This window comes from Lissotriton vulgaris, chromosome 9, assembly GCF_964263255.1.
Source record: "Lissotriton vulgaris chromosome 9, aLisVul1.2, whole genome shotgun sequence".
Taxonomy (NCBI): domain Eukaryota; kingdom Metazoa; phylum Chordata; class Amphibia; order Caudata; family Salamandridae; genus Lissotriton; species Lissotriton vulgaris.
The window spans coordinates 505,079,538-505,103,180 of record NC_141697.1 but is presented as its reverse complement, the minus strand read 5'-3'; the positions used below and the strand labels follow the sequence as shown (position 1 = coordinate 505,103,180).

Here is a 23,643-nt window from a genome sequence, read left to right as displayed (position 1 = left end):
GTGCAGGGTAGTCTTTAAAGGGAGTAATAATTAGAGGTCTTCCTTGAACTTCAAGCTTCATTCTGAATGGAAGCAAGCCTTCTCCGCAGGCTGGTCTCCCTTCTTAATTCCAATATGGTATGCTTTACTGATTGATGACTGGGCCTGTAGAGTACGACTTGGATGTGAGAGACAGGTGTTTAAAGTATGTAGGAAGCAAGAGGCAAAGGCAACTCAATCTACATTAGGGAATCTGGCAATGAGCTCTCTGAAGTACCATTTGACTATGAGATCAATGCCATATCTCGGAGTTAACTCTCTGCACATCTGGCAATATGCAAACCCCCTCTTGTTCAAGTTATTGAGTCAGCACTTGTTAGATGGCTGTCCTGCATTACAGTGCTGCTTATTATTAAATGCCTCAAAATCATGCTTTCACTACAGGCTTTTGGAATCACACAACCATCCCCATTTAGCTAGATCCACATTCCCACACATATCTTGATAATATCTAGTGTCCAGGCATTCTAGGCACTATCAGCAGTCACATGCAATACTGTACCTCTGCTGTGGGCGGGCGTGCTGCCAATTCTTTATGACTAACTGGGGGACAGATCATATTGTGGCTCATGAAACCTGTGAATTACTCTTGTGAAATAACTAGATAGCTAAGCTACACAAGCTTGTATGCAGTCTGTTTCAGGCACAAGCTCTCAGAATAGTGTTGGATTGTGACAAGCTTGGCCAAGACTTTGGGTCTCTCTTCCTGGTAAGAACACGGGCCAATTCCAAAACTGTGATAGCCTTTGACTAGTATTGTTGTCAATCCAATGGATGCAGGAAGGTGTGTAGTCTTTCTCTTGGAGCCATGCTATACTTTCCTCCCCTGCCTTGTGTTTTGACTGACCCTGCCATTTACCAGTCCTGTGCCTGCATTAACACAGAAGCACTGAAATATACAAAAAAGCGATGGATGGCATGCTTGAATTAATCTCGGCCACTGGTAATCACTCGGGCTGCATTCCAGTCCATTATTATTTTGCACACCAAGCCACCTCAATTTGGGGCCAGCCACATGCAAATCAGTCTTGCCCCCTGCTGCAATGGCAACTGCCAGGCAAGGCCCTCCCTGAACCGGAACGCAAGCAACCCAGTACCGTTTATTTATTTTTTAAGGATTATGTGTATACTTGCATTAGCACAGAGCTTTGGAATCTCTATGCATCATCACTTGCATGGATGCACTCAGAGGAAAACGTTTTCTCAGTTGCTTGTGTCATTGAAACCTTCAGAAAGTCAGGGTGGCTGATGCCTCCTCAGGTGTAAGTGCTGCTAGGCATAGGAGTTATATCTCAGGATGCTTCCATTGATTCTACAGCCTGGAAATCTTCTCAGCAGAATGCACTTCTGCATCTACTTCTACTCCTTAGCAGCAGTACTGGGCCAGTACCAACTGTTTGAGCAGCAGGCAAGTACTCTATTCTTCAGCAACCAGCAATTGGGGAGTTGTGAAATGAAATGAAATGAATGAAACTTATATAGCGCACGACTTACCCTGGGGCATCTCGGCGCTTGCTTAGGGAACCCGTCCTGGTATTCCCCTGTGAGATACCCCTGGCAGGGTATCCACAAGGTGAAAGCCAGGCATCCCACCGCGAGGGGCCGTTGTGGAGATTAAGCAAGCTATTGCCCAGAGTCGCAGAGTGTGAACCCGTGAGTTGAGAAGGCACCGGAGCGAGAATTAACGAGTCCGTGGAATTTTTGAGCCCAAGACCCGCCGAGGCGGGGAATTGAACCCTGGTCCCGGGCCGAACTCAAGCTCCAGGTCTGCCGCCTCTAACCCCTGAGCCACACTTCTCCACCCCTGAGCCACACTTCACCCCTGACACCTCCAGTAAGTGGACTGCCAGTGAGATTGCATGTCACCCGCAGGTTATCCTGCCTCACCAGACTGACTGCTAGGCACCTTAATGGTCATTACACACCAATCACTCTTGGACATCATGAGAAAATTAAGGAACAGAGTTTGTGGGAATTTTGAGTGCTTCATCAATTGCTGTTGGTTGACCTCCAATAACCTGCTACTATGCTTGAGGAAGAGAGCTGCTTGGCACAGTAACTGCTAGCTTAGGAAAATTCCTGACACGGCAAACATGTCTGAATATGATTATGAGGCCAACTGTGGGGCCTCTTACACAAAGCAACTAGGCAGTTATTAACCACAGCTTTGCTAACTGACTGTGGAACTGTAGTAGTGAACCATTACTCTTAGTCTCCCACACTGTTTGGCTGCTCATTGAGAGGGTACGCACAATGAGTAGATGTTTATATTGCCTTTATAAGTAGAAGCTTGACCACAAAGTACTGTGTTTCAATTTTGAGGCTTTGGGAGCAGCAAGGCACGGATCTGCTTGTGGTGCATTGGGGTAGAAATGCAGCAATTCTGTCTCCGGAATGTTAAGGGGTATACAATCCCCAAGAGACAACCCATAACACACTGGTCTGGGATGTTTCTGTGCAATTTCAACCTACCTCCCGAGGGTTTTAATAGTCTTTCAAAAGATCTAGAACAACTGCGAGTTATGTCATCTTAGAGGCCCTAGTCTGTACAGCTAGTTACTTTTTTTATTTTAAAAGCGCAAATGGTACAACATCAATTTGCTCATGTTTTGTCCTGCTGCTGCAAAAATTCTTTGCAATACTCTATTACAAAAGCAGCAAAAAAGGTTGATGTGACTACTTTTTTTTTAAACCACATGCACATCATCTGTGACATAGCAGCAAATAGCCATTGAATCAGCTTAGCACCCAAGGGAACTGCAAATTAAACGTATCTAAGAATCTAGAGTGAAACCCACAATAAGTTGACCCTGAGGACTAACTTCAATAAATAAGATTTATATTGTTGTCTTTTTTCACTCCTCCATGAACAGGCATATGAGGAAATATGACTGAGGTGACAGACAGTGCACAAAAGATAGCTTGATGCCTTTGACCCTGCCTCTCTAGTGCAATGCTGGTATATCTTTCCAATATATAAACTTGTTTTTTGCCTTATTCGTGGGGGGAGGTGAGGGGGGGGGGAAGACTATCTCCAAAATTCTTAAGCTTCATTCTGTCTTTTCTTGTTGAACATTGTAAATGATGGATAGAACTGTAGGGTGCTTTTAATTATCCACAAGGGTCAGTATAGTTCTCCACCTTAACTAAAAGAACATAAGTAATCCTTGGAATGGATGGCCTACATGTGCATATATGACAAGACCAATTACACCATGGAAAATGTAAAACTTCTATTTCTATTTATTTTCTGGCTCATTATTTGCCATTTTCTTATTATGGAGAGTTCTTTACTCTTCTGAAATAGTTGTCTCACCCTTTTCTTACTCTCATTAGCACTGTATGAAGGCAGATAAAGAAAGAGATGGTCAGTAAGTTGAGTTTCCTTTTAAACTTCTACTCAAAGGTGAGCAGGGGTCTGATTTAGAGTTTGAAGAGGGTACTCTGTCGCTACAGCAGATCGTCAAAACACACATCTGATACAGTTGCTGTTCCTGTCTGCCCCAACTCTCAAAAATGTGTATATTGCTTATCAGCATGGAAGTTCTTCTCTCACTTTCCCAGATTCACAGACACTATAAGGGTACAGAAGTCACAGACTCCCCACAAAGGTATCACTTCACTTTTCCAGGAACCACATAAAATTGGAATAAAGCACACTGTAAGAGAAAAAGTTGGGAAATGATATAACGGAAAATCAGGGGTAGATTTGCATTTTAATTTAGTCAAGCTTACACTGACAAGGGGTTGAAGTGGATAATTTCAGCAGTAGATGCACCTTATTAAGAAAGGATCTCTAAAAAATGAGTGGCAAATAGTAATCAACTGATCAATCAGTGACACTTATAAAGCGCGCTACATACCCGTAGGGTCTCAAGGCGCTGGGGGGGGGGGAGCCGCTACTGCTCGAACAGCCAGGTCTTCAGCTTCTTCCTGAAGGAGAGGTGGTCTTGGGTCAGGCGCAGGTCGGTCGGGAGGGAGTTCCAGGTCTTGGCGGCCAGGTAGGAGAAGGACCTTCCTCCTGTAGTCGCTCTTCGGATGCGGGGCACGGCGGCGAGGGCGTGGTTGGCTGATCGGAGGTGGCGTTTGGGAGCGTAGAAGTTGACTCGGCTGTTGAGGTAGCTCGGGCCTTGGTCGTGTAGGGCTTTGTGTGCGTGGGTGAGGAGGCGGAAGGTGATTCTTTTGTTGACGGGGAGCCAGTGAAGGTCTCTCAGATGTCCGGAGATGTGGCTGGTTCGTGGGATGTCGAGGATGAGTCTGGCTGAGGCGTTCTGGATCCGCTGGAGTCTCTTCTGGAGCTTGGCGGTGGTACTGGCGTAGAGGGCGTTGCCGTAGTCCAGTCGGCTGGTGACGAGGGCCTGGGTGACGGTCTTCCTGGTCTCGGTGGGGATCCACCAGAAGATCTTCCGTAGCATGCGTAGGATGTTGAAGCATGCCGAGGAGACGTTGTTGACTTGCCTGGTCATGGAGAGGGAGGAGTCCAGGATGAAGCCCAGGTTGCGTGCATGGTCTGTCGGTTTGGGTGCGGTGCCCAGGGCGGGAGGCCACCAGGAGTCGTCCCAGGCGGAGGGAGAGGAGCCCAGGATGAGGACCTCCGTCTTGTCCGAGTTCAGTTTCAGGCGGCTGGTCGTCATCCACTCGGCTACCTCTTTCATCCCTTCGTGCAGGTTGGCTCTGGCGGCGGCGGGGTCGTTGGTCAGGGAGAGGATCAGCTGGGTGTCGTCGGCGTAGGAGATTATGCTGAGGTTGTGTTTGCGTACGATGGCCGCGAGGGGGCTCATGTAGACGTTGAAGAGGGTGGGGCTCAGAGATGATCCTTGGGGGACGCCGCAGATGACTTCGGTGGCCTCTGACTTGTACGGTGGTAGGCGGACTCTCTGTGTTCTCCCGTCGAGGAAGGAGATGATCCATTCCAGCGCCTTGTCCTGGATTCCGACGTTGCTGAGGCGCCGTACTAGGGTGCGGTGGCAGACCGTGTCGAATGCCGCGGAGAGGTCTAGGAGGATGAGGGCCGCTGTTTCTCCGTTGTCCATCAGGGCTCGGATGTCATCGGTGGCGGCGATGAGGGCGGTCTCGGTGCTGTGGTTGGCTCGGAAGCCGGACTGTGAGGGGTCGAGGGATCCGTTCGTCTCGAGGAAAGCGGCCATCTGCTTGTTGACGGTCTTCTCGATGACTTTGGCTGGAAACGGGAGGAGCGAGATGGGGCGGTAATTCTTGAGGTCGGTGGGGTCCGCTGTTGGTTTCTTGAGTAGAGCGCTGAGTTCGGCGTGTTTCCAGCTCTCGGGGAAGATGGTGGTGTCGAAGGATGTGTTGATGATGTCTCGCAGGTGGGGTGCGATGACAGCGTCGGCCTTGTTGAAGACGTGGTGAGGGCAGGGGTCGGTCGGTGATCCGGAGTGGATGGAGTTCATCGTGCGGATGGTGTCTTCGGTGCTGATCGGGGTCCAGGCGTGGAGGGTGGTGGTGGGGGGTGGTTGTTTGGTCATGGTGTGCGTTGGTTGGTTGTTGAAGCTGTTGTGTATGTCCGCGATCTTGTTGTGGAAGTATGAAGCCAGGGAGTTGCAGAGGTCTTGCGATGGGGTGATGTCGTTGTTTCCTGCGCTGGGGTGGGAAAGCTCTTTGACGATGTTGAAGAGTTCCTTGCAGTTGTGTGCGTTGTTGTCCAACCGGTCCTTGAATGCTGTTTTCTTGGCGGCGCGGATCAGCTGGTGGTGTTTCCGGGTGGCAAGTTTGAGGGAGGTCCTGTTGTCCGGTGTCGGTTCCCTTCTCCAGACTTTCTCGAGGGCTCGGCAGTTCTTCTTGGAGCTCTTGAGTTCGTCGGTGAACCATGGGGCTTTCTTGCTGCCGGGTCTGCTGGGCGGGGTCCTCAGTGGGGCGAGTTCGTCCGCGCAGTTGCTGATCCACTTCGTGAGGTTGTCGGCGGCCTGGCTGGGGTTCGCTGAGCTGGCAGGAGGGTGCTGGCTCAGGGAGGTGGCGAGCTGGTCTGCTGTGATCTTGTTCCAGCTTCTGCGGGCGGCCTGTTGCTGGTGGTGGTGGGTCGTTGTTTTCTTGAAGGTGAAGTGGACGCAGCTGTGGTCCGTCCATTGAAGCTCTGTGGCGTGGCTGAAGTCGATGTCCTTGCTGGATGAGAAGACAGCGTCGAGTGTGTGTCCGGCGAGGTGGGTGGGGGTGGACACCAGTTGCTTGAGTCCCAGGTTGGCGAGGTTGTCGAGCAGGGTGCTGGTGTTGCGGTCGTTGTTGTTCTCCAGATGGAAGTTGAGGTCTCCCAGGAGGATGTAGTCAGCGGAGGGGAGGGCATGTGGGCTGACGAAGTCGGCGATGTCCTCGCTGAATTGTGTGCGTGGTCCAGGGGGTCGGTAGATCAGGGTGCCTCTGAGGGTGGTGTTCGGGTTGGTGTGGATCTGGAAATGCAGGTGTTCGGCGGTGGTCAGGGAGTTGTCGGTGCTGGTCGTGAGACGGATGGTGCTCCTGTGGATGATGGCGATGCCTCCTCCCATCTGGTTGGCGTTTCGGTCCCTCCGGACGATCTTGTAGCCCTCTGGGATGGCGATGGCGATGTCGGGAGCTGAAGAGGCGTTCATCCAGGTCTCCGTGAGGAAGGCAACGTCTGGAGCTGTGGTGTCGAGGAGGTTCCAGAGTTCGATGGCATGTCTGTGGACGGAGCGGGTGTTGAGCAGGATGCACTTGAGGTGGGTGCTGCTGGTGTTCGGCTTGGTGGGTGCTGGTGCGAGGCAGGTCCGGATGCAGGTGAACTTGCAGGCGTGGCAGCTGAAGGGTCCGTGGGTACGTCGTGGAGAGGCTTGATGGCATTCTGGGAGTCGGCCGGTGTTGAGAGCGGTGAGGGTGGCGGCGGAGTACGTCAGGCGGGTCGGTCGGGGTCTTCGTGGGCCAGGGGTCCTGGCACTGGGCGCGGTCCAGGCGCGGACGGGCGTAGACGGGCTTACCTTTGGCGCGCCTTCGGCGCACAATCGGCGCGCCCGCTGCGCGTGACCGCTGCGCGTGACCACTGCGCGTTCGCACGGTCGCCATTTAAGGCGAAGTGCGCGGGTGGGCGGAGCAGCTGGGAGGCGGGAGCGGGGAGGGTACAGAATAGAAAAAGGGGCGGGGAAAAGCGGCGGCTGATGTGCATGAGTTGAATACTGAGAAAGGAGAATCAAGCTTTCTAACCTCAGAAAATGAATAATTTGGAAAGCGTTAACATTGACATTAAGGAGAGAGGTGAACGAGGAGGTTGGGCTGCTGACATTGGTTTCTTCATGGATGTCAGAAGCACCCTAAGCAGGTGTGATAATGTGAAGATTCAGTGCCTAGAGGTGGTGAAGAGTTATAAAGTGTGAGGAGATTTGGACCCTGTGCTGTGCTGTTTGCCGCCTGGAGCCCCACTGGGAATCTGCGTTGGGGGAGAGAGTTGCTGCCGCAGGAGGACGGGACTGCGAGGCCCACCAGGCTGTGCGTGAAACACCGAGCACACCTGCCGCCTCTTCCCATGTCTCCGCCCCTTAATTTACAGCCCGTATAAGACCCGGTGTCATTACGCGTTAGCGGGACGCGCGTGCGGGACACATCCCGGGACAAAGCCCGGACTAAGGGCGGACCCTCTGAGACCCTCCGAGAGCCGATGAGACTGGACTGGCCTTAAATCCTTGCTCTACAGGTATTGTTTGCTCTGTTATCTCCCCTTATCAGCTTCGACTTCCTTGCTTCTTTCATCTAGGCTTTGCAAATGTCGTCGCTAAACATAGACCAGCCTGCACCTGATAAACAGGGAATGTTGCTAAATGGTACCTTGGACAATTATTTTTCTAAATCATCCCCTGATATTGCAAGGGAGATTGTCCTGGCGGAGCGGTGGGCGGACCGACGTCGCTCCGTGGAAAGCATAAAAAATGGGTTAGTTCCTTTGCCCTCACTCCCCGCTACTGGTTCTATCGACACTGACATTGAACCAATACTAAATGAGTCGACTATTCTATTGGATAGCCAGCCTTTGGAAGCTAACGTGGTTGTGCTCACACAAAACTCTTTACCTATGTCAGACGTGAATGGGTCATCTTCACATGTAAATAGTCCAAGTACATCGAAGGGAGATGTCTTGCCTTTTGTGAAAATACCCCGTACCAAGGCTAAAAGACTGACTCCCCTTCAAAAAACTTATGGTCCACCACCAAACAAAAAACAGCGGAAAAAGGGGGGACCCTCTCCAACCTAAACTAAGCTGTTGTGACTTTGGCAAGAAAATGAGTAATGTTAAAGAACCTAGTACTCCACATATAGACACCGAGGGGGTCATTACACCATTAACTTCTTTAGCCTTGCCAATTACCCCGTCAGCCAATGAGGACTCTATGGACACTAGTGTGGTTGTTAATGCACCTACTGTGAACAAGGATCCTGTGTCATTACTTGATATAGAGAGCTTGATTAAATCTTACTCGGCAAGTATATTGGAGAGGTTGATGGAGGTGGAATGTAGGCTGTGTAAAATTGAGCGTGCACTGGGTAATAAGGATGTTGTAATAAACACCGGTTTAAACAATGTAACCAATGCAACTCCAGACAATGTACCAAAAAATATACCAACTTCAGCCCAACCACCCAAACCTACCCCTATTCCTATCATTATCCCTCCCTCAATAGCATCTACCTCCAAATCCATGGGGAACACGGTGATGGCGACTGCACAAATTCACCCACCCCCCAAACCTCCCCATCAAAAAAACTCTGATCAACCATCATCAAATGTTACAAATAAAAACATTGGTAACACACCCAATCCATCTTTGGGGAAACTGATAAGGGAGGTGGGGGAAATTAGACATGCTTGGGGGAAACCTAGAAGGACTCCTCTGCCTGAACTTCCACCAGAGGCAGTACCTTTTGTGGTAGTTTTAACAGGGGTACCTGTGCTCGGACCAAATAAGAGGGAGGGTTTTGCCCAATAAAAAAATAAGATTATTGGCTTAGCGTATATAGGCCAATTGCAAATCATATTAATGGTGAAATTGTCCATGTTCGTCGCCTCCAATGGCTGGGGGGCAGACCCAAAGACATTGATGGTGACGTGGTGGTGGTGAATTTTAGGGACCCTAATGCTGTCCAATTCATATTGAACTGGCAGACAGGTAGTTCAAACAATATAATAATCCCTAAACCATTAACCTATTTTTATCAGAGGTCAGTGGTGTTTCCATCACAGCACCATCCGCCGCCGTACCAACCATTACAGCATATACCCGTAACTCAACCAAACAACCATCCCATTGTACAGAATGTTGGGAGTAATCATTACGCTTCATATCCCCCCCTTCTGCAGAATGTAAATAATATGCATTACATTCCATGCCCTGTGATAGCTCCAGACTCTATGGGATGGAACTACGTATCGGCCAAGACATATAACACCCAGAAAGGTAGGATGGACAACCTTAAACCCTCCACACCCCTAGAAACCTTTAATAGGTATGACATCTTTAGCGGTCTAGATGATTGCGACTGATGCCATGAGATGTGGGTGCGTGTGGGGCTAGACACAATGAGTTATGGTGATGTGAGTACTGACAATCCGAATGTACTGGTCAATACTGTGTTTTTTGATGCTGCGAATGATGTACTGGTCAATACTGTGTCTTCTTGTGTGGGTAAAATTGTCCATAACGATGTTAGTGTGGGTAAAATTATCCATGACGATGTTAATGTATCCCATGATGCAAAAAATTCAGAGGAGCAGGTTTTGCAGACAACTACTCCACTTAATAATTCACTCTTAGAGGTAATGCCCTTGGTAATTCAACCTGTGCTTCCAATTGCTCATGAAGAGATGCCTAGGGCTTCTACTGAGAGACCAGCTATTCCTGAAATTCCGATTAAAATGATCTGTTGGAATATAGCTGGAGTTGATAAAAACCTAAGGGACCCGGAGTGGGCAAACTATATAGAGTCCTTTGATCTCTGCTTCCTCCAGGAAACTTGGGCAGTGGTGACGCCTCATAGGGTGGGTTACAAGACCTATGGGATTGGTGCGATACCTTCTAGAAGTGGTAGGCCGTCAGGGGGACTTTTGATATGGGTGAAAATAAATTTAAGGGTAAAAATTGAGGAGATACCCACTAATTCTGTAGACATATTAGCTCTAAAGATCACAGCTTATAATGGAAAGAACTTATTCTTTATAAATGTCTATAATAGGCCCCTACCCTCCTCAAGAGAATCACCGACCATTGCTAATCTAGATTGTTTTCTGAGCAGATTAGATCCCAGGGAGGATTTTGTTATCTTGGCTGGCGATTTAAATTGTAACTTCGAGCCAATCTTGGGCCTTAGTGAAATCTTTAATGAGGAAGATCAAGCTAACAAAATCCCTATCCTGGAGAATGTAAAACCGGTTAAATGTACAACATTGGGCTTACAATTGATTAATTTATGTACGGAATACTCTCTTAGGGCTTGTAACGGACGGTTATCATCCGACAGCTCTAAGAAACCAACATTCACCAGGAATAATTACAAAAATAACTTAATTTTTGTGATTGCTTCTATTCCCCTCTGGCCTCATCTTTTGGACCTTGAAGTAATGGAAGGTCTGAAAGTGATCATTTCCCCCTAAACCTGACGCTAGATGCCTATCTGTTCAATGATTTGGTCCAGCAACTTACATCTGAGGAAAGTGGTGCTGTTAATTCTGAGATCCATATCAGCAATAATAGAAGATCCCTAAAATGGCCATTCATACTGGACCACAGCGACATTCTAAGTGAAATATACTCACTTCTGGCAGGTACTTTTGGTCCTTATCTAGCTGCAAAGGTTGATGATGAAAGTAAAATTTCATTTCTTCAAACTCACCAGAAATTTTTTGCTGACCTAAGGCTACTAGTCACTAAGATGCCAAAAAAAAACCAGCAGAAGACCCAGAATCTGTCCCATAGTAAGCCATGGTATGAGAGATCCTGTAGAGAGTCAAAGAGGGAATTACTAATGGCAATAAAGACCAAATCTCCAACAGATGTAAAAAGAGCAAGGAGTAATTACAAATCTGTCCAAAGGGCCTCAAAGATAGCATGGGAGGAAGATAAATGGGCTGATTTGTTGCTAGCCGCCAGGTCACGTGACAATGTGGCCTTCTGGAGGCTGGTCGCAAATGGGAACCATGTAGGTAGGGTAATCAAAGACGTTTTCTTGGATGAGCAAACTTGGGTCACCCATTTCACGAATCTATATAAAAAATATGATGACCCACATATGAACACGAGTGTAGAAAATCCTGAACCCCCAGCAGACCACCTGGTTTTTACTTTAGGGGAAACAGAGTTGGCAATATCACAAATTAAATCCGGGAAAGCTCCAGGTTTAGACAAAATCCCGGGGGACCTATACAAGCACGACCTAGGAGTATGGGCACCTTATATTAATTACCTGTGCAGTACATTTTCTTGCACATTAGAATTTCCTGAAAGTTGGAAGGGAGCGGAAATTGTTTTAATTTTTAAAAAAGGAGATAGGATGGACCCAAGTAACTATCGGCCAATAAGTCTAATGGACATTTTACAGAAAATTTACTCACGGCACATTTTATTACGCGTGAGTAATTGGCTAGATGAAAATTCATTTTTAACTAAATTCCAAGCCGGTTTCAGACCTAAGGTCAGCACAATAGATCACATTTTTAGATTCTGCTGCCTCTACTGGAAGTACGTAGTGATTAAGAGGTGCCATCTATATGTTGCCTTTGTAGACTTAAGGGCTGCATTTGATTTGGTGCCTCGTAATCTCTTATGGAAAACCTTGAGTGCAGCAGGCATGCCAAATAATCTTGTCGTTCAGATTAAAGAGTTACACGAAGGGAACTTTGCGAGAGTTAGATGGGGTCCAAATGGTGAATTAACTCAAAAAAATACCCATCGAACGTGGAGTACGCCAGGGTTGTGTCCTGGCCCGACGTTATTTTCCCTCTTTGTAAACGATATTCCCTCCTTTTTGGGGAGATGTAAAAATGACTCTCCAAAACTGAACGGCGAAAAGGTGACATCTTTACTATTTGCTGATGACACGATTCTGATTTCCCAAACGAAAAATGGCTTACAGACATTATTAAATACCTTTAATGAATATTGTAGCCAAAAGGGGTTGGAGATCAATGGTAAGAAGACCAAATGTATGGCCCTAAATCCGATAAAACCGGACAAGGGCTGTCTAACATTAAAAGGAGTTAAGCTTGAATCAGTGCCTCATTTCTCTTACTTAGGGGTGACTTTGGATTCAAACTTTACTTGGAAAGCCCAAATTGATAAAAGTAAATTAATCTTTGGCCAGAATGTCAAACAAATTCTTAGGGAGCAAAGTATGAGCACTAGTAAAGCGGTGTCCCCAGTGATGGAACTATTCAAATTTAAGGTCCAAGCATCTGTCCTCTATGGTGTTGAAATATGGGGCCCTGGGTCCAGGGAGACTTTCAGTGTTCTAGATAACAACTTTATGCGCAGCCTGGTAAGGGTCCCTAGAGGCACCCCACTAGTTCCCTTGGAGCTTGACCTAAACTTCAAAAGGACTAATTACCAAGTCTTGATTCGACCTCTAATGCTGTGGGTGAGATTATGGCATGTGCCCGAACTTCAAGATTACAGAGACGGGTTGAAGGAAATTATGATTCTTGACAGCCAGTGCACCACCCCATGGCTAAGGCATATTAAGACATGGCTGAATAATATAGGATTGAAGCATTTTTGGGAGAATCCTGAGCAATTACCTGCTAATCCCAAATTAATCCTAAAAAGGGCCTTTTGGAGTTTTATGTTAAGTAGGACTGTAAATATTACAACTAGTGGCACCTTAGTTGCAAAGTTTCTAAACTTTAAGGATGAACCCCTTTATGAGATCTTTATGGACGAGATAGAGCCGCCACTTGCCAAAACCTTATTTTTAAAATTTTGGTACGGAAATTTATTAATTAAAACTACTTTGGCACGTTGGGCTAGGAACCGCGACTCATCATCCCCAGAAATGGATGAAATTCGCCCCATGTGTGATTATAACCAGACCGAAAACGAACAGCATATTCTCTTTTTCTGTCCTTTTTATCTACAGGCAAGAAAGAAGTGGATTAAACCAATATGCCTACTTTTAGGCTTGAGGTCATGTTCACAGGCTCTGAGAATCCTAACAACAAATACATCTCAACACATAATATTTAGTGTCAGTAGATTTTTACTTTCTATCTTTTATCAAAGGAAAAAAATGGGGCATCAATTGTAATCGAACCGATTGCTTGGGATTGACATGATGGTCCATTCTATGTTCTATGAATGTATGTTTCCGCTCAAATTATCCTCCGACTTGTATTGTATTTTTAATGTATCGTGTTTTATGTATTCAAGTGATAACATGTTTTTAATTACTAATGAAATGCAATGTAATGTATGCACTGTCTTTTATGGCATTTTAGCCGAAATAAAGAATTTAATGAATGAATGAATAATTTGGAAGCATTTGTAACTCACCTGTGTTGTGGTCAGTACTACCTTCCCCAACTTCATTAACTAGATCCTCAATGAGAATTGAAACTGGCTCCTCTTCTTTCATCAAACAAATATCGGCATTGAAAAATGTAATTCCTTTACAAAAAGAGGGTTAAAGAAAGGCATAAAGGGAAGTAAATATGTGGTACTCAAAATGCAACTAAAACCAATATGATCCTTCATAAGAAGGAACTTCAATGTCAGTGATTTAGGTATAACAAATTGGTTTTCACAAAAGGAAGACGTGAAATCTTGTTCCAATGATTCCCCAATTCTGAGTTATGGACCACACTACAATAAGGAGAGTAGGGAACAGCTGATGTGTCTGTTCTACGGGTTATTTGAATAACTATTATTATTATTACAGTGCAGCATAAACCTGTGGATATTTGTGATGAGGTGGTGGTATACCTGTAACCATGCTTCACAACTGCCCCCCCCCCCCTCCACCGAACAGAAAAAATCAGGCACTCCATTGTGTTAGGAGTAGTTATTCTACACTGCAACATACAAACATACATAAAAGTTGCCTTTTCTTAGATATGGGCACATGGACAGTTGCACAATTGACAAAGAACCCATTGTAATTCATGCAGCAGTATAGAAAAGCAACCTCTCTACTTAAAGTTGAAGTATGAGACCTATGAGGTCCCAACCTTGAATGAATCTTCTGCTGCATTTTACATCTCTGTTTCAGAGCAAAGTAACACTTATGTTATTTTGATGCAAAAGTTTGACACAGTGGCTGCTTGGGACGTGTTGCTAGGTGCAAGCGGGGAAAAAGTAGTGCATGTCCTTTGTATGCACTTTACCCTGACTAAAGTACTGTCCATGGTTAAAATAAATGCAATGGATGGCTGTGCTTCTCTTTCCAATCTGTGCTGTATCAACCAAGCCCAAGTGTTTCTGATACACCTTTACTTGTACTCACCACACAGGCAAGCCTTTCAGTACTGATACAGAGACAAACAACTGTATCTCTCCACTTTACAGTATGAACTGCATGTCAGCGATACAGTAAGAAGGTATTAGCCATTTCAGAATGCATTATGGTGACAGTGTTCTCAGTTAAACAGTGGGGTTGTAACCAGTCTAATATAATTTGTAGTTTATTACTTATCACATAAGGAACCTTGATCAGGTCTCTGTGAAAGAGGTGACTGATTCTAAATTGGAGCAGTATAGATATCTAGTCTTACTTTCTCACCTGTGTTGAGACAGTGATTCTTTTCCCTTTCTTCTGTGTGTTGAGGAGTCTTCAAATATTGTTCTTTTTGTTGTCTATTTATTCTAAATAACAGGTCAGAATTGGGAATTTCACCTTCTGTCACAAGAACAGGAAAAAATATTATTTGCACAAATAGTTCTTTGATTCTACAAAATATACTGCACTGCAATGAAAACTCTGCTGCATTGCCGCTGAACCATCTACATGGCGACACACTAAACCATTTGGCTTGTTGTGGAGGATTTCACTGCAATTTTCCTCAGGTTTGTAGGGGTGAATATTGAGGTAAATGAGTCTAAAATATTGTACAAAGGGTTTTCAGGCTGTATACACCCAGTAATAGCGCAGTAAGGCATCAAGATTTATATGGTGTGTGTGTGTGAATCGTATGGAAATTGTTACAGCCTTACAGTGTTTACTATAAATAACTGGTATAAAATCTTGAGGTTGCCCTCCCTCAGTAGGTACTAGCAAGCAGAATGTGTGGTACTCCGCTCAAGCTTTTCATAAAGGTTATAAACTTTATGTAAGCAATTTCCATTTAGGAGTAGAGCTGTTAGGAATTTGTCCAACATTAGCACTGTGTGCGACCACCACAAGCAGTGGATTGCCTCAAGGTTTGCTTACTTTAAAAAAATGCAGTGCCTTACATTTCAAAAAACTTCTAGCTTTGACATCTGTGACAGATGGAAAGAACATGTGCTCACTATAACTCATGATGAGAGCGCTTCTCCTGTCACAGTTTAGGGGGTCAACAGGCACAAGTGCATAAGCTCAAACATTACACTTGATTACAACTCACTCTTGTATTTGTATTGTATTGTATTGTATTTATTATTTGTAACGCGCAACTGTCACCCTACGGGTATCCTGGCGCCCAAACAGGAAGTAGTCAGATGGTACTACAATACACTAGCTGTCAAGACATGTAGAACAGCCACCGGATCTATTAAATAAAGTCACGGGGATTAGACTTTGGCGAATAGCCATGTTTTCAGGCTCTTTCTGAAACCCAGTAGGGTCTCTTGATACGAGAAGTTGACTATTCAAATGATCCATTACATATGTACACATATGTTCTCTATTTTCACACTACCACTGGAAGACTAATGTCCTTCATTGACTGAGTTAACCATAATCATTAGTCTGTCTAGTATAGAAGAGGCAGACTCCAAGTTATTGCAGAGGATGTTCTAAGGCTGAATGATCAATGCTTTGGGGACTGGACTCCCGTAACAGAGAGGAGTCATCCATATTAGAAAAGCAGATATTGTACAGTGTAAGGTAGGAGGTAAGTGACTCTGCACAACTGGCGCCAGTGCCCGTTTATGCCAGGCCTGTGCATTCAAACTTGCTTCACTTTCAACCACACTAAGTTAAAGTTCTGGGAAACTGACTGAAGTTGAACACTCCGTTTGAGAGTTATTATCTGTCTTCAAATTGAGCTGCATGGTTAAAGCTCTTCAATGGATCATTTTGAACTTGCCTATACTACTGTAGAGACTGTTCCATGCGAATTGGAAAAATCACAGAACATTTTTCCACCCAAGGATTACCATAAAACCAGCTACCAAACCCTGCTTTTAATTATTAATACACCAACCACAGTGTACAGTGCCGGATACAAAAGTGGAAAATGTGGAAGGTAGATGAATCCTAGAAAATATCAAACTACAGATTATAAACTTTAATCTGTAATGTCCGACAGGAAACTGCTAAAATAGTTTTAGCATATTTTTCACATTTATTAAAAGTCCAATTTATTGGTGAAGATAAATTTTGAATACATATTTAAGAAAAATTGCTTTTAGAAAGTTACCTGTCCCTAATTTAAGCTCCTGTAGATTAATCTGCATTAGCCAGTTAGTAGTTGCCCAGCCAGTGCCTTACCCTAACGAGGTGAGAAAACCTCTCCCAGAGGTCTGGTAACAGGGTGAGTGTGGGGTATGTGTTTCTATCAGCCTAGAAAAGCTAGCTAGGGTGGACTCCGGCCCTTCATTACCTTGAAATTGAGGCCTGCCCATTCATAGTTTAGATTAAGAGGAGACCTGAAAAAGGGGAAGCCTTTGTACTCCAAGCCCACAGTGGCCGGACTGGCCTTGAACCCAGTGGGAGGGAAACTACACACAGAACTGGTTTGGAGTGGACACAAGAGGAGAAGACTGCTAATTTCTGTGCCCATACGTCTGGATGGACATACAAGCTCTGCACAAGGGAGAAAATGCTTCCCCATCTTAGATTTTGGCATGAGGGGCAATGCACGTTTGTTTGCAGTAGGTCAAACAGGAACTGCTGAAAACATGGGTAATGTTGATCCCCAGGAACTTTTTCCCTGCTGGCTAAGGGATGCCCATGAGTCGTTGGCCTGATACCCCTTCGTCTGCAAAGCTTCAGTCTTGCCTCACCTGAGGATTTTGAGCTTCAGCTGAAATGACACCTACATCCCAGTTTACTGCATCGATTGACTAGCAATGATGTTTACTGGTTTTTAGCCCTGTTTCACTTAAAACATTAAATGTTCATACTTCAGATTTCCCTTTTTAGATTTTTGTCTCTTTGATGTCATTTTGTTTATTAATTTTGACCCTACTCCTCTTATTTGATATGGGATTTTTATTTTTTGGTGTTTTGATTTTATTACTGATTTGCGATTGTAATTGTATTTATATAGTGTTTACTAACCCTGATGTGGCGTTGAAGCGCTTTATGGCAAGCAGGATTAGTGGTGAATTAATATTGGGGAATATGAGTAAATTTGAGCAGTGAACATGCAAGTCTATTAGCTGGATTAAATAGATAACATAGGGATAGAAGAGGGAAGAGACTAGAAAGTATTATGTGAGAGATCATAGTAGAAAAATGAGGTTTGGGATGAGTCATAAGGAGGGATACATGAGGGAAGAATTTAGAAAGGGATTGGGAGATCATAGTAGCAAAATAAAGATTGGGGTAAGCCAAGGAGGGATAGCGGAGGAAAGTCTCAAAAGGGTTATTTTTGAGATCATAGTAGAAGAATGAGGTTTGGAATGAGTCAGAGAGCGGAGGTAGAAGATATATTGAGAGAGGTATAGGGTGAGACAGAGTAGTAAATTGGGAGAGAGTAAAAAAAACAATCTTCTACTTTAGGAGTAAAGTAATAAATATATAGATAAATAACTACACAGAAAGGGTATAAATGTATAGGGAAGATAATATATTGAGATTTAGAGTTGTATTGTATAAACTCAGACTTTCAAGTTTTGCTGTACTTGAAGCTAATTTATTTGTGTATTAATTTTTATATTTTCCTCAATATTTCGTGTGATTCAAAACAGAATGGGTAAACATGATGAAATTTGTAAATCAGTAGACATTTTTAACTAACAACTTACTGTATAAATACTGAAGTGTTGTTAAAATCCAAAAGTCATGAGAAAAATTGATCAGTGGAGATATAATGCTTCTATAAAACATTTCAAACAAAAACATGAGAAGAAAGGTTTCATAGGATAATATTAAAATAGTACATAGTGACAGAAATAATTTCCATGGCACCAAGAATAGGCAACACTGTGTGTCTGAAGACGGAGCACCTGAAAGATTCAGCCGCAGCCAGATACTAGTCCATTCAGAATGTCTAGCTACAGGACAAGGAGCAGTGTTCAGGTACTGAGATGGGCACACAATGCACCTCCATAAATACTTTACACATGGCCTTAAGTTAAGCCTGTCTGTTCTGTGCCATAGTTATCAGACGGTTAACCTTAAGTTAATTTAGTGACTTTGGGGTTGACTCTAAGATAGTGATGTTATTTCTTGAGGTGGGCAACCACCCACCCCAAATAATAATCCACTTTCTTGCACTAATTATATTTAAGCCTTTGTTTTTGTATTGTCAAGTAAAGGGTTACAGGTTGGGTTACAGGTTGGTGATGCGTGTGGCCTTCATTTGGCTTGTTCTTTCTGGACATGCTTTTTAGGGAATTTAGGAAAGTTTGCCCATGATTTCTGCCTCTATGTGCACATTTAATTATGCTCACAGCTTCAGAGGAGTGGGTCTCAAACTGGATTTTTTTTCCAGAACATAATTTTATTGTTGACAGCCAATACAATACAAGGGCCTTTTAGGCCACCCAGGGTATGTATACAGGGTGAGTTACATGAAAGTCAACATCTTCAGCAATAATAGAGAATTGATTACATAGTAAGTATATTGCAGGAAAAAAGAAGAATTGAAGAAAAAAGAAAACAACAGTGCCACATTACCTCCATTCAACAAATACCACAATTCTGAAGATAGGGAGAATGCTTGCCACCCACAATTACACTGAATAATAGCACTACTTACATATTGGTCTACTGATGTCATAGCAGTGGTTCCTCAGTGTCTGTTGGTGGGGGCGCTCCAGATATAGCCCCAGGTAGTCGGCCCACCTTTTCCAGATTTTGAACTGTTTACGGGGGAATCCCCTTGCTGCAAAGACCGAGCGTTTCAGGCCCATACAAAAGTCTTGCCCTTTTTTGCATACCTCTAGTGACGGTGGTGCCTCGTCTTTCCAAAGAGGGGCGACTTCTCATTTGCCAGAGAAAGACCAAGAACCAGGAGATGGCGCTTGTATCTATTCCCACCTATATCCTCTGTAATGTGTAACATGGTGAGCCATCCATGAGGAAGCAACGTCCCACCCCAAAATTTCAGACAAACATGTGAATACCCCTTTCCAGAACTTTGACAATGTTGGACAGGACCAGCCAGTATGTAAGACGGTACCCTCCCTATAGTTGCAGGGTAAAGAAGGTAGGGATGCGATAAGCCCAGCACGCCACAGCCTGTGTCTGGTATAATAGGCACTGTGTAGGTATTTGAATTGAATAAGACGCAGGTGGGCCGCGATTTCTGCGCTGAGCGGGGATTCCCGAGCCTCCACCTAGTCATCCTCCTCTAAAGGTCCCAAGTCCTGCTTCCATGCCTCTCTGGTTTTGTGCAATGTAGTTGGGGTATTGTTGATAAGTGTGAGTTATATTTTAGTTATTTTTTGATCCCCCAGGTCACCCATAAAACCTTTTGGCTCAATAGGGTTAAATTCAAGAATCTCTGTTAGATGAGAAATATATTGGGCAAAGGTGTGTCAGAATTGGAGAAAATGATAAAATTGTGTGAGGGGCATACCATATTCTGTCTGGATATCAAGAAAGGACTTAAGAGTGAATTTGCATACAACTGCCCCCACTGTATCTATCCCAATGGTCACACAGCCTCGAAAACCGGACAGTTGCGTAAGCTGTGATAGCTGTCCGTTATTCCACAATAGTTACCCCCACCAACCCATCCGATGGAGCGCCGACTTCCACATCTTAAAAACCGTGTGTGTAGCAGGTTGTACGTCTTGAGGTAATGCCCCCAAATAGAGAACTGTATGAAGGGTGTTGTCTCCTAGTAGCCAACGTTACACAGCATACGCCGGGTCCCCGCGGTCCCCATACCACCAGTCATTGAGGACAAGTAGATGAGAGGCCATGTAGTAAGCCTCGATGTCCGGAGTGGCCACTTCACTGGAGTAGGTGTACGGGAAACAAGTCCTCAGGGCCACTCACGATGCACCGCCCCCCAAAGAAAGCGGGCCAGGATAGTATTCAATTGACAAAACCATGTAGGCTTTATCGAGTAGGGATGGTTTTGTAATTGATAGAGGAGATGGGGTAGGAAAATCATTTTTAAAATAGCGGAAAAAGAGACAAGGGGAGATGGGACCACACTCTCATCTGGTCGCCTATTTGCGTCCATATGGGGGCGAAGTTCTTGTTCCACGCCAGTGTCGGAGACAAGGAGAGATATACTGCCATGTATATTAAAGCAGTCTGGGCCACTACCACTTCCTGAGACCAGTCGCCCAGCAGGTCTCCTGCTCCACAGCAGCCACAAAAAGGGATTTCCACTCTTCATATAAAGGCCGGATGTTTCGCCAAAGATCTGCATGATGCGGAGAAGGCATGAACCAGATCGGTCAAGGTCTGTGAGAAAAAACAAGACATCATTTGCATAAAGAGGTATGTGGTCAGACAGGCCAGGTGCCCACTCGAAGCCACGCAGCTGCGCGTCTATGCGTATCCAAGCCGTGAGCGGCTCCATAGCGAGAGCAAAGAGATCAGGGGAGAGCGGGCAACCCTGACAAGTCCCCCGCCCAATAGGAAAGCTTCGGGAAACCGAGCAGGCCACGCGGACTGTGGCAGTTATGTCGGTGTAGAGCAAGCAAATAAGGCTCAATACCCGGGGACCAATATTTAGGCGATTAAGCAGCCAAAGAGATCTTTCCAGCTTAGGGAATCAAAAGCTTTGTTCATGTCCGCCAACAAGAGCGCATCAGGGGTATCAAGCTTATCAACCGCAGCGATAGCATTGTGGGAACGCCTGATATTGTGCCTCGTAGCACAGTTAGGCATAAATCCAGCCTGTTCTGGGTAGATCAGCTCAGCAATATGGGGGGCTAGGCAGTTGGAAACCACCTTGGCCAGGATCTTAGCTTCCACATTAAGTAGAGAGATCGGGTGATAGGACAAATAGTGCACCGGTGGACGACCCGGCTTCAAGAATACAACGATCTTGGAATGTCGCCAATCTGGCAGGAGATAGCCACTCTTCCAGGCAGCTTCAAGTGCCGCTAGATATGGCTTTAACAGTTGTGGGTGATATTTCTGGAAGAACTCACAAGGATAGCCGTTTGGGCCTGGTACTTTCCCGGCACGCATAGTTAGTAATGCGGGCAGCAGTTGGTCCACCGATAGGGGAGCGGCCAGGGCATCTCGTGCTGCATCTGATAGTGCCCGGAGGGGGAAAGTCGTTGATAAACTTTTTGTATCAGGGAAGCAGGAAGTACTTTGTGGGGGGCATATATATCTGCAAAATACGAGGCAAAGTGGTCTGCAATGACGGATGGGTCTGTTGGAGCTGTCCCGTCTGTGCCCCGTATATTACTCTGAAGCGTCTGAGGGTGTAGTGTCTGCTGACACAAGCGATGCAACAGAGTGCTGGATTTGTCTCCCTATTGGTATATCCGCCTGCGTTTGGCAGGCCAATAACGTCAGGCTTCGTTTAGGAGTTCACTGGCGTGTGTCTGTTGCATATGTAACAACTGTCTGCGTGCAATTTGCCCCTTTGCGCCCCCACCCTACTAGCAGGCTCTAGCTCAAGTAATTGGGCCTAAATTTTAGTCAGGTTATTGTGTCTCTGTCTGCATTCTGCGGTGCAGAAGGCGATGTCTGCCCTGCTGACAGTGGTTTTAGTTGCCTCCCACAGGGTGACTGGAGACTCCACCATGTCTCTATTGAGTGACAGATAGTCTGCTAAAGATTTATGACTATGCGCCCTATAGTCATCGTCTTGCAGCAACCACAGTGACAAATGCCACCGAAATTGGGAACGCCTGGGATCTAGGGACAGGAGAACGGATACCGGTGAATGGTCAGAGAGTCTTCTGGGAAGGATCACAGCTACGATTAACCTATGAGTGTGGGCCCCCCGAGAGGAAGTTGTAGTCTAGACAAGAGAAGGATGAAGGGGCTCCGGAAAAATATGTGTAGGCACGTGTGTCAGGGTGTATAGTTCTCCACGAGTCAGCCCACCATAGCCCCTGATCGGGGGTAATAATTTGGAGTCTGAAGGCTCCTGAGCTCGGGACGTGGCGCGCCATCTGTCTTGTGATGGGAACAAAACATCATTCCAATCCCCTCCAACTAAAGTCAACCTGATGGAAGGTCAGTCCTGAGCAGTGTCAATTTTTCAACAAGGGACCATGAGGGGGGTAGTGGGAAGTGGGAAGTGGGGGTGGGGGGGAGGGGGGGAGGCATACACACTATCTAGAACAATAGGTTCCCCATAAAGAGTCCCGTATAACACAGTGAATCTACCCTTTGGATCTGACCACTTACGGCTGTGAACAAAGGGAACGCTGCAATGTATGAGGATTGCAACTCCTCAGGAACCTCTAGTAAAGCCAGCGTTATATGTGTGAGCGTAGCCAAATCGACCCGCTAAGTGGGTCTCCTGGAGGAGGAGTACATCTGCCCTGTGTCTCTTTGCTTGGAGTAGCACTGCCCCACGTTTAATCTTATCAAGCAGACCATTGACATTCCAACTAAGAGTTCAGAGTTCTCTACATCCAGCCCCTACTAAGGTCCGCAACATCCCCCACCCACCCTCCAATACCTCAAAATAATAGAAGTATCTGTTGCGGTGGGTGTCGTATCATCGCTCCAACGGCCCCTCACCAACGGTTCCCCATAGAACTGCCCCCAAAACAAATAGTAAATTCCTCAGATACTGAGAAAAGAGGAATGGGGAGGCCTCACGTAGGTCCATGCATAGTGACATCAGCGTAATGAATAAACACGTCTCCACTCTCAAGTCCTAGTACAATGTCGTGTAGTCTAAAGAGGTGAAGAGAACAAGTAAGTGAGGCAGAGTTCACCTGCCCAACCGGTCTGCAGAGGGACGTTGCCCCTGGTCTTCAGTCTCCAAGGGGTGACGGTGATGAGTTTCTGGCTGTCCGAAAGCTGGAGGCACCTTGAGAGTGCGAGGGGCGCCGTGAGAGTGATCTTCGATTTGGTTTCCCTTTAGGCTTGGGAAGCTGTCGCGTGGCCTCCCCAGAGGATGACTCCGAGTCAAAGCTCAGTGGGGTGTGTGGTTTGAGTTTCTGTCTTCCGTCTGCCCAGGCGAAAACCTGCTCAGGGGAATCAAAGAAAAGTGTACGTGGGTTGTAAATGGGTCTCAGCCAGGCCGGAAAGATCAGTGCATATTGGAGTTTGGGATCACGCTGCTGGGCTTTAACAGCCGTAAACGATTGTCAACGTTGCTGCACCAGTCTCTTGTAGTCGGGAAAGATTAGAATG

At 45.7% G+C, this 23,643-nt stretch overlaps 1 protein-coding gene across 2 annotated transcripts in view; it reads right to left on the bottom strand.

Annotated features, from left to right (window-relative positions):
* The window catches only part of LOC147690330 (uncharacterized), a 129,000-nt gene that overhangs the window by 12,698 nt on the left and 92,659 nt on the right, over positions 1-23,643 (bottom strand). For both annotated transcript variants that reach the window (XM_086937967.1, XM_086937968.1), the window contains exons 7-8: positions 14,758-14,874; positions 13,533-13,646 (exon numbers count right to left, since the gene is read on the bottom strand). In XM_086937967.1, coding sequence (XP_086794093.1) covers positions 13,533-13,646; positions 14,758-14,874 — 231 coding nt within the window. The remainder of the gene's footprint in view (positions 1-13,532; positions 13,647-14,757; positions 14,875-23,643) is intronic.